Source organism: Alligator sinensis, unplaced genomic scaffold (genome assembly GCF_000455745.1).
Source record: "Alligator sinensis unplaced genomic scaffold, ASM45574v1 scaffold881_1, whole genome shotgun sequence".
Taxonomy (NCBI): Eukaryota; Metazoa; Chordata; order Crocodylia; family Alligatoridae; genus Alligator; species Alligator sinensis.
In genome coordinates, this window is record NW_005842346.1 from 714,588 (window position 1) to 726,889 (window position 12,302).

Here is a 12,302-nt window from a genome sequence, read left to right on the forward strand (position 1 = left end):
CTCTACTTGATGCTGCTTAGGCCTCATCTGGAGTATTGTGTGCAGTTCTGGGTGTCATAAAAAGAACATAGGGAAGTTAGTGATGGTCTAGTTAGTGAGGGTTAGTGAGGCAGGTGACAATAAATAGTAAGGGGCTTGGAAAGCAAGCCATATGAGAGATTGAAGGAAACAGGCATATTTAAAGCCAAGAGGGGCCACAATAGCAGTCTTCAAATGTCTGACAGGCAGACAAAGAAGAGCGAGAACACTGTTTCTCTCTTGCTGCAGAGAATAGGATGTGGACCAATGGCTTGAAATTACAGCAAAGTAGGTTTAGATTGAATACGAGGAAAAACTTCTTCAATTTTCAAACAGTGAGGCAGTGCAAGAGACTACCTAGGCCACCAGGGAAGGCTTTCAAGACGAGGTTGAATAGCATGGGTTTGGGATGATCGAGAAGTAGCTATCCCTGGTGTGCACTGTAAAGAGCAACCATTGGAATAGTTTTTGGAATAGGATACGCCAGGACTTGTATGGGATGATTTGGCTAAGGATGATCTTGCCTTAAGCAAGGGGTTGGACTAGATGACCACCAGAGGTCCCTTCCAGCTCCACTTTCCTATTATTTTATAATTAAGATAGTAATTATACCATGAGGGGTGAACACATTGGTATTCACCCCTCACTCAACAAAAATATCAAGGCCCTTTTATGTGCAGAATGGATTATCACAGTTTTATATTTCATTGAAAGTGTGGCACAATGCCCTCTTCCCTTCCCCCATCATACTGGTGGAACACCAATCCCGACACAGAAGGAAGAGCATCATCTCCACTGCCTCCAGACTGAGTGGGGGAGCAGCATGCGAATCAAACTCCACAGGTCTCCACACACCCTTATTTCTGGGATTTAGGAAAATGTAGCCATTTGAGAGCACAAGCCAGTAAGCACAGCAGAGAGGAAGGGGCTGAGGCAGCTCATGCTGGGAGCTCAGCAGGGGTCTAAAGTTGTTACATGGTTTCACCTCTCAGCTTGACAGACAGGAAAGCAGGTGCGGTGGTGCTTCCTGGCAGCTTTCCAGGACTCAGCCCACAGACAGCACTGACATGACCCAAGTTACCCAGTACACATGACTTCCTTGGAAATCCTCTTTCTTAGAAAACCTGTTAACAGGTCCAGACTCTCATCTGTCAGATTTGATAATCAGACCACAAGGGGGAAGCGCTGGATAAAACTCCTAAGGTTTCTTTGCACAGCAGGACAGTATCATATTCTCTTAAATTGTGATCATTTTTAAAAAAATAAACAAGCAGCAGCAGAGCATGACTTATCTGTTCCCAGACAAACAGAGGTTTAGTTTTCATCCCATATGCACTGTTTTTTTCCATGACTGGTGCCTTACACTTCCCCAGTATTTAGTTGGAAACTTCATTGTTTTACTTCCCAATTCCATGTAAATCAAAATTCCTTGAAAACATTTAATTGCTCTTTAAAGAGAGACATTTAAAGGGAACACAGAATATTCTCTGCCATGTGAGCTACTTCCTACATTTAATAAAATCCTATCCAGTCCGTTCACATTCATCTTGAGCTCAGACAGATAATGTTCTAAGTGTGTTGGAAATTAAAAGCTGCAGTGTACAAAGATCTCGGTATTGTTTTGAGTGACAGTGCATAAAAGTCTGTATAATATTTGATCAGCTGTTAATATTAAAAATACAAGACCATTCCTCCTACTCTAAAGCTATCCTTAACAACAACTTTTTCCTTCTTTTAAACCCAAATGATGGGTTTAAAAGGAGCATGTCGGTCATTCTTTCGAGCATATCAGCCATTCTTCTTGATTGCCTAAAGCACTGTTGAAGGACATGAGGAACAGCCATCTTCCAGGAAGTTCACTTTTGTAATGAGTCTGAAAAGTGTCTAATAACTGTGCAACTGTTTGCCAGGCCTTGAGGTCTTGGATTAATAGGTCCCAAACATTTTAAGCACTCTGGAAGAAAAAAAAAAAGAAGACTTTGCAGATTTCTTTCTTCCCCAGGACATTTACTCCTGGTCCGTATTATTAACACCTGAGGTGCAAATCATACTTACCTTTGATGGGTTCGGTTTTACATCAGTACACACCAGCTCCATTTCCCCCCACATAAGGAAGTAATCAGTGTTTTAAACTCTACATTATAGAACATGGACAGAAGGTGGTACTCTTGCTGTAGGTCTTTTTATGTAAAGCTCATGTTCCATGCTAGTATCATCATACCTGTCTATTTTGGGAGCCATTTTGCAATTCCTTCTGTCCTTTCCACCAACTATCCTTTACTTTAACAGGCCAGTTTGGGTGATGACATGGGCTAGTTTTGTTTTCAAGAATTTGGGGTATAGTTCCTCCCAAACCCCTACACCAATATTTTTGAAACGTGGCAGGCTTCATGCTCTCAGCAGAGGCTACCATCCTTACAAGTTTCATCCAAATCAGACAAAAAACAACGAAGCTATAGATACTTGATTGATTCCCCATTATACCCTATGGCCGGATCTCCAAGGCGGCTCCGAAGCTTCGGAGCCACTTTGGCCAGATCGAAGTGGGAACCCGGTCTGGAGCTCTGGATTGGATCGCTGGCATCCGAAGCAGCCGGATCGGATCACTGCCGACTCGCACAGGCCTGATATGCACAGCCTGGAATTCCACTGCATCACCACTGTGCGCTTCACCTGGTAGTAGGGAAGACAACTATGCCCTTAAACAATCCTTAACTACATATCTTACAGATACAGAAAACATGCTGTCTGAACTCCTAATGGCAGATAGGAATTGTTGCACTGTGCTAAATAAGATACTAGCAGAAAGCATATTATGATGCAGTCTGATGGTCAGAACCAAGAAGGGAGTTAATTCACTTGTGGCTCCTACCCTGGGGGTCTGGCTCCTACCCTGGGGGTCTTTAAGAGGCGGCTTGATGCCTACCTGGCTGGGGTCATTTGAGCCCAGTTTTCCTCCTGCCCAGTCAGGGGGTCGGACCTAAAGATCTACAAGGTCCCTTCCGACCCTACTTCTATGATTCTATGACCACTGCCATCAATGTATATAGAAGTGCCTTAAAAAATTTGGCTGAACACCTTCTACTTCCTCCTAGTGGAGCAGGTTACATTACAGGAGGTCATTAATAGATTATGAAGCTCTCTGGGCAAAATTGTGTTTTCCCACCTACTGTATTCTAATCACTAACTCTACTTTATATTCTACTGTATGCTGTCCTTCAACGGCATTTGATGAAGTGAACTTGGGTTTATGAAAGTCTGTGCTCTCTCACTCATTCTCTCTCTATATGTGAATCTTAGTCCAGAAGTACTCAACTCCTGGCCTCCGGGGCTCCCCACAAGTCAGGGAATTTGGGAGCAGGGGAGTAGTGGTAATTAATATTGCCACCCCTCTCCCACTGTGAAAATCCCAAGCCCTGGGAAGCCGAGTCGGGACTGGCTATGCTCCCTCTCCTCCCTGCATGGCCAGATCAGGCCCCACCAACACCAACTCTGCATGCTGGATTGGGCCCACCAGCCAGATTTGACCTGCAGATGGACTGGGCATCAACAATTTGGCCCACAGGACAAAAAAGGTTGGGCACCACTGGGTCTATAAAAGGGTGTAGTTACCCTGCCTTCAGACCAAATTATCTGGTCATTTCAGAATTTGGCCATTTTTACTAAAACAAAAAACTGACAAGCAAAAAAGCCACCCAAACATGACTGTAAGAAAATATATTTATTAAATTCCATGGCAATACTATGGCAAAATTGTTAAATACATGCATTTTTTAAACAGACATAAGCAATACATCAAGAGTTACAACAGCCAAGCAAACTAGCTTTAAAAATGTATGCAAAGAGTTGGTATCTTAGTATTAGGTTACGTAGTATGCTACATTGTCATGTTTCCCAACATGATTCTACATTTCACTTTTAAGCATGCATTTGTTAAATTGCTTATTATTCACTAAATCTGTTTGAGGATATGCTTTCATGAATTAGCATTTTGTTTACTAGGTATGTTACAACTTGAATAAAGTGCCTTGTGATGATTTTGTTTGAATCATGAAGGAAACCTTTTGCATATGTAACAGATTTGGAAGCTGGCATAAAATATAATTACACAGCAAATGACAGTAGTGTTAAATGGCTGATTAAAACGTAGTATAAATGTTACAGCATTAAGTTGGCTACCTTTTTCTTAGTTGTCTTTTTCACTAATGCTCAGAACTAATGTCTATACGACAATTTGAAATGAGTGAACATTTTCATTAGCATTATAAACACATTTCAACGAAATGCACAAAAATACAAACATAAAAACACCTTTAAACAAAATATTCAGGTGGTAAAAAAATAGGGTATAAAAGAAAGACAGAGACCTAAAACCTGTTCACAGTATGCTTTTTAGACAACATTTTAGTATAAGGTACTTTATTCTTAGTCTTTTAGAGTATTGTATCAGCCCCTCCAATTTGTGCACAACAAGATGAAGTTAAGAATTACAATTATCCTGCATTCCAGTGGGGTTTCAGGCAAGAAGTGACTAAAAAGCCCATACAAGCATTTTTGAAGTGTAAAACTGTACATCCTAGTTCACTTTTTACTATCATATAAGGAGAAACTTCAAGTTTAAAATAACACATTCTTAAAATTAATTTCCTTAGCTCTGGTACACAGCCTTTTGTTTAAAAGGAAAACCTTTTCCCTTTCAATAGTATTTCTTACTATTTGGGCTTATTTTTTTAGCATTTTTCTTACCATGAACAATAACAAATTACAGTTTCTCTTTTGTTTGTCTGCTTTGCATGCTGGTTTGAACAACTTATCAAAATGCAGAAACATTTGAGCTGCAAAACATTAAAGAATTGTTCCAATAAGATTTTTTTTTAAATCATGCAAATATTTCTATTGGTATTCACCAACCTTTTGCTGAAAATGTAAATAGACATTTTTGTGGGGAAAATATTGGGACAATTTGTAAGGCTACATGAGGAAGCTACAATATCACTGCTTGCTTGTAGAACAAGCAAATGCCGCCAATACTTAGACACATGGATAACAGAAAAAAAAATGCTATGGGAGATACTATTTTCCAAACTGTAGGTGGACCTTTAAAAACTAAGGTTGTCTGAAGCTTCAGAATAGGAAAAATTTGAATCTATACCCAGACTTGGACTTCAAAATCTCCAAAGTCTAAGCATACTTGGATTGGGTTTTCATACAAGCCACTCTCAAAGGACAAAGATTCAAAAAAGAAAATGAAAGAGTTCTAAGAACAAGTGCCAACAGCCTCCTTTTGAATATCCATTGCCCAGGCTAATATTTTACATGCTACAAGAGCCATAGCCTAATCATACTAGGAAGAGTATAAAAGGTGTGTAGAGTGCTAGAGAATGTTCTGCCTCAAATATAAGGCCATACACCCAAGAAGCATGGGAAGTTCAAGAGGACTTTTTAACACAGCATGAAATTAAAGTGGAGTAGGACACAAGTATACATTTATATATGTAATTTATGACTTTTTGGGGGAAAAACCTTAGAAATATAAAAACTGCTGGAACTAACATTTTAATAAAAAGCATTTACTTTGGAACAGAGAGCACTATTTACATGGAAAGCTATGAGTAGTTATGGTAAATAGAACACAGTTATCCCTTTGATTCTTCCAGTCAGAGCAATACTCATATATTCAAATTTTAAATGCTTTTGAATTATATTCCCTTCTATAAGGGTATTTTATTTAATATTTTATTTACAACAAAAAAACAATACGGCAGACTAAAAATATAGCAGTGATGGTCTTGCTTTATTTTTCTCTGTACAACAATCTTTGACTATCCTGCTCCTTTCCACACACAAAATTTTCTTTGTTTGCATAGTTATTTTCCTCTTGAAGCAATTTTACCTTCAGCTGAACTTGGCTCAGCAGGACAGCCTTGCAGGGGCCCCACAGTCTAAACCTGCATAACTAAAAAGCCCGAAGTTCACTACAGCAAGAGAACTTTGTTTAGCAAGGCTTCCATGCACCTCTTCAGGGCAACCCTAATTTCTACTTTATCTCCCATTCCCCAGTAAAAACTAAAATGCTAATCCCACACAACATAAAATATATATTTGTGTGTGTGTGTTGCTTCTGCCAATTACTTTAATCTAAGGGACAACACTGCAAATAGTTCCTACAAGGTATAGGTCCATTACTTTGGGTAATTACTAGAGCAAGGCCTACTCAGGTTAATTACATGATAGTAACTGTTCACAGAATTAGGTCCTAAATCTGTTTATGTAGCAAGCATATGGCAGAGAATATAATTCACTGGCTATCTGTAACATTAGCTTACTACATCTGATAATAGCTAGTTTTGTGAGGTATATCATGTACAGGCTTTTTGAATCTACAACCGCAACATGTAAAAGTGCCATTTCAAACAGGAGTCCAATTCCCCATGTCTCTCTGCTGAACAGAGAATATATGTAAGAGCGAATCCACTGGCACTGATGCTCAGTAATCGGGTGAATGATACAGAACTTCTTTTTACAAAAAAAAAAATCATCAAACAAACCAGGCATGGCTCAAAAGAAAAAAAAAAAAAAAAAAAAAAAATCAGCAGCAACATTATAAATTATATGCTCCAAAATTGAATGGCCTGACATTAAAAAAAGGAAAAAAAGAAAAACATACCAAAGCAATTAACATCTTAGATTCCTGAACAGCTTTTAACCTTGAAAACAGGTAGGGACTTAAAAAAGGAGTGACATGTTTTTTGAATCGATCCTTTCTGTTTACTCCCCCTGTATATCTTATTTACCTTATATATATATTATTGCTCCACTCCAAATTCAAGACAGCATAGATCTAAAAAAGTAGTAGTTTTGGTAATGGAGACTTTTTTCCTGAAACACAGAAACAATCCTTCAGTGTCTAGCTTACCAAAGAAGGCTCATGAGGATACCAGAAGGCACCAATTAAGGAACTAATCTCATTTGAAGGACAAGGCTTTTTGCCGTACAACTCCAATCAATGCTTGTGGAATTTAAAAAGCACCATACGCTGAGAGTGAATTTGGTATGGAAGACTCCTTGGTCCATTTTTTCTTTAAGGCGCTTCAGTGATTCCTGGATATACATGCAGATATGGAGAGCACTTCAGTCACCCAACAGTACTAGCCATTTGATTCTATTTTGCTATGCCACACAAGGCCTGCTTAATATCTTTGCTAAATCAGCATACTTCCTCAGGGGTGTTACAATTCTGGTGTCTGTGCAAATTGCAAATAAGATTTTTAAATAAACCATTTGAAGCAGCTTTCAGAGAGCACCCCTGGACCAATGAATGAGCAGATAAGCTCAATGTAAAGCACTGGTTGCAAGGACTAGTTTGTTATGACAAAAACTGCTTACTGGCTTGTAACAATTACAGTAGAAGGCATAGTACATTTGCAATTTATAAACTAAGTCAGAGTTGGTCTATAAGATGCAAATCTATCCTAACATATATCTGAATTCAGACTAACACGGCTAACTACCTCTCTTTGTAATAATTAAGACGCTACAGATGGTGCATGCATATATACACTCCTGTCTTTTATCTACTGTATCAACCCCAGATACAATGACATCATGTGAAGGGGTTTAGATAAGCCCTTGTTCACCAAGTTTACTATTTCTTGGCCACAGACCTCCAAGATCAGAAAGCACCCCAGAACACTGGTGCAAAGAATTAACTTGGATGACATTAAATGGTCATATTTTAGAGAGGCAATTTAGTGCCATTGATGAAAGAGTACATACTCCCACATAATATTTGGGTACACATGTAACATAGAATACCCTATATATTTAGAAAATAAAGCACACTGTCATCACTCAGACATTAGCTGATTTGAAATATCACTGGCTTTACTAACAACAAATGGCACACGTATGGAATAACAGGTACTGAAAGCAGGTACATACAGTACCTGGAATCTGTCATGGTTTTAATCTTCTGAGAGAGAGGTTGTGAAAGTTATAGGGCTGATCTATACCAATTTACGTACAAGCACACACTAGCTGAGGCATCAGACTGGTTTTGTTTTTAACATTTAATACAAGTAATGTTACTGCCCAGATAAAAAATACTTTCTGGCTTGAACTTGTGTCTTGGGAAACATACCAGAGACCAACCAGAGATTCTGGTTCTTTTTCAAGACTAGCTGCTCCATTATGAGCGCTATTCTAGTTTTGGTCACCATATCACTGTAACTGCTATAGCATGTTTCTCACAAGAACCATCAAGAGATGACATTGTTGTTGCTTATTTGAAAAGAATAATGTGTATGTTGAAGTAAACTGAACAAACTCTCTCTTCTTAGTACATCATCTGCTTATCTTTCTTTTATGCCTCCTGCTTCTAGGAGTATACTGGGTCATGATGAAGTCCATTCATCTTAGAAACTAAATATTTTTATGTTGGTTCTACATTAGTAAACATTAGCACTACACTAGAATGAGGTATTATGAACTCTGGAATGGATAGTAAAGCCTTTAGTATTTGGATTTAGCAAAGCCCAGTCATCAACCAAGTCTTGTTCCATAAAGGCAGAACCATTATATAGATTTTAAAGTTTCGAATAAGTTGTCAACTACAGGTTGCAGATGAAACTGGTCTCTTACAACGATGTCTGGCAACCAGATCTGATGCTGCTAAGACTCCTAATAATTTCAAGTGTATTCCCTTTCATTGGAAGAACCATTAATACTGAAATTCATTCAGAAAAATTAATCTTATCTGGGCTTTCCAGAAGTTGCAGATGAAGCTGCCTATCTTGGTATCTTTTACTTCTTTGCTTGCCTGTTTGTCAATTTGAAAATCCATCTGCCCTTTCAGCCAGTTCTGTCTAAAGGACTGCAGAGGTAGTTTGAGATCTACTGTGCATTACTATAATCAAATTTAAGGTAGTTTCTTGCAAGATGGTGGTGGTCAGATAATGTCATTTGTAGCCTACACAACTTCCACCTTGTTAACAGTCTCTCTCTCTCATCTGATTTCACTTAGAGCTGTGAGCTTGGTTTCAAATTCAGCTGCACAGTCTGAATTTGAAACCAAATTCAGACTGTGTAAGCACAAGGCAGTGGGAGCCTTGTGCTTAATACACAAGGCTCCCACTGCAATTTAGACATTTGAGGTACTACAAATCAGCTATTTAAAACTGAGATCTTGAAAGGGTTGGGAACTTTAGAAGACTCTGTTTTGCTGTAATGTTATGTCATGTGGCAGCTTACCATTACTATTTATTTTACAAAACAAAGTTAGCAAAGTAGTCACTATTCATGCAGCATCACAATCTAATTTTTATGCAGTGAAATGTTACAATTAGACCTGCTTTTTAAGATACTTCAATGAAAACAGAAATTAAAAATCATCTTTCTTGAGACTGTTTCTCTAAACACACAAACTAAACTCACCATTATAACCGTTGTATTAGGTGACCAGTGCTAGAGAGGTACAATTAGTGGCATCAGCTTCTCTGGGCTCCCCACTGCCTATGGAAAAATCCCATCTTCTATTTCCACATTAAATCTGTGGAGAATGCATGCTGGGACAGACTGTTTCTGGAGAGTAGCCACAGAAATTCTTCATGGATAGCGGGGCCTATTACAGCTGAAGACAAGCCAAGGAACAATTCTTTCTCATGGTGCTACTACTACTCATGGGTGGAGCAAACCTGCTCTAGCAGCTAGTTCTACCAAATGTAATCTATGAAATAACATTGATGGGTAGGTTAGTGCAATCAAGGACTGTTAAACGGAGACTAATCCTTTGGATATGCTGCTTACAAGCCTTCAGCTCCAGATGCTATGCTATTGGCCTAAAATGGCATTTGAGGGGAGAGGAAAAGGAGACGATACTTAACCTCTTTGAGGCATCAGATCTGGAGCTACAGCTATACAAAATACATTAGTGCAATATGTTAAGAAACACTAACTCCTTAACTGAAGTGTCAGGGAAAAAATAGTGTTTTACGGTTTAAAAAATAACGCTAAATTTTAAACATCATGCAGTTCTGGTTGAGGTTTAAATCAGTGTTACACGTTTTCCAAGTTTGTACTCCTGAGTCAAATACTGAATGAACCTTGTACAGTAATTAGTGTCCTGGTTACTGGACAACAGAAAAGAATAGTCATTGCTTAAAGTGTTAAGACAGTAGTGATGCTGTTTTTGTATGTGGGATTTTAAAAGTTAGATAAACACAGCATAGGTGGAAGTGCTAACAGTTGAATAAACAATTTAAGCATATACACCCTAATGATTAGGCTGAGGACACTACTGTCACTGCCCTCAATCTGCAAACAAGTTTGAATTTTGTTATTTGAATATGCATAATAGAAACCAGCTACAAAAACAGAGCACCTTTCCAAGGTAACAAGCTGCATGAGACCATATCAACCACTGAAACACTACTTTGAAGTAGAGCTCTTTAGCCAAGATAACCAGAAGATACAACTGAAACTTCCTTAATATTTTACTAGCGTAATAATTAAGTTGCTAGAACTTTGGCTTTTAGCCTATATTAAAATGCAACATTAACACTTTCACTGTAACATTCAGCACACTAAAAACCTCTGAAGACTATCTCCAAGAACTCATGCTGTTTTTACATTTGGAATAAGAGCTTATTGAGATGGCAGGTCCAGCTGAAATGATCGCAACCACTATTAATCACTTGGTTTGTTCTGAAAAAAATTTGTGAAGGACCACCCAATGTTGTTTGGCTTGGAAGAGTCTTCATCATCCCTTGGGGGGATCAAAAATTGTCGAGAATTAATGGAACACGGGCTTCCAAAAGATGTATTTTCATTGTTGCTCTCGATTGATCTAGGAGAGTCTGGAGTGCCTACATTCCAGGCATTTGTGTTTGCCTGAGGTCTGTAGCCTGCAGTTTTATCAGAGTCCTCTTCTGTGGGCAAGTGATTCTCTGTTTTTATAGTATTAATAGACAAGTGCATTTGTGGCTTATAGCCTTCTGTAGTCACAAAGTCTATTTCTGGCTCTTCCTCTGGTTTAACTTGAGGCTGATACATTGATTGAACATCAATATAAATGACCTGAGAAGACCCCACAGATTCATCTACTGAGGGGTTGGAGATCTCCTCCTCAATGATAGGTGGGCAGTATGATACCACCACAAGGTTTTCAGTTTCTGTGTCCGAGACATCCTCAGGAGGCTCACTATCCGCAACAGGGGATTTAATTTCTGTGTCCTCCATCTTAGGGACTGCAGATCGTGTTTCTAGCACTTCAACGCTATTGGGGGTACAAGGGTTCATTTCCAATGTTTTAAGGGCAGTGTTCCCCTAAAATGAGAAAAAACAAGAAACACCTAGACCAGAGACTAAGCCAAAAGAACTGGAACTCAGGAAAACAATTTTGTTGCGGTTCATGCATTCAGCATATTGTTCTGCACTACTGCAATTATTACTTAAAAAACCCCACAAAGAAAACCAAAACACACAATATAATTCTCTCCTTTCCTAAACTCTGGTATTTGCCTATATATTGCTGCTAATATGAACAGCTATTTTAGCAAGTTTAACATTCCTGAATTTTTGCCACAAATATTTCCAACTTCAAAATTATTTTCCTTAGTTATCTCTGTTATTTCACCTAACCTGAAGCAATGACTTGGCTTTAAGTTTGCTTCCAATTATAAAGCAGCATGGTGAGAAGGGCAAGAAGGAGATGGGAAGCATGTTCTACCTACACTTCTCAGTTCTGCCAATGGGAAGAGGAAGAAAACAAGCAGTTAGAAATGAGCTGGATCACATCACTTGAGACGTGCCATTATATTGCTGGGCTGGGACAAACTTTCATTTTTTTTCTTCCTAACAGCTGCTACTGGCAGAGTTTTAATAACAAACTAGACTGTAGACCCAGCCATAGTCTAAAAACAAATGCTTGGTTGCTTGTCATGTCTCTCTCATCTCATCCTATTAAAAAGTGAATTTAAGCTGAAGAATACACCTCAACATTTGCAGACTGCATTACCTGATGTAATTTTACATTTTAGAACCTTAAAAAACAGCATTAAATAGTTACCTCACATATGTTCTTCTGGAACTGCAATGCCTTGCTGTTCTCAGGATTCGGAATATCAGGGTAGAACGTTTCTTTAATCCTTTAGGAGATAAAAGAGTAATTTGGCACAAACTGAAAAAATGGCTCTGCCAGTTTCTACATTCACAATTCTGAGGAGATTCAGCATGACAATTGGTTAAACCTTTTGTTTTCAAAATTGTAGTGTTGACTGACTGTAGGG

General features: G+C 38.6%; 1 protein-coding gene across 4 annotated transcripts in view; it reads right to left on the minus strand.

Annotated features, from left to right (window-relative positions):
• Positions 1–8,775: 8,775 nt before the first annotated feature.
• Positions 8,776–12,302, minus strand: part of LIFR (LIF receptor alpha) — a 96,225-nt gene continuing 92,698 nt past the window's right edge. For all 4 annotated transcript variants that reach the window (XM_006028938.3, XM_025210391.1, XM_025210392.1 and 1 more), the window contains 2 exons: positions 12,083–12,161; positions 8,776–11,340 (listed from right to left, as the gene is read on the minus strand). In XM_006028938.3, the coding sequence (XP_006029000.1) occupies positions 10,702–11,340; positions 12,083–12,161 (718 nt within the window). In that variant the 3' untranslated portion in view covers positions 8,776–10,701. The remainder of the gene's footprint in view (positions 11,341–12,082; positions 12,162–12,302) is intronic.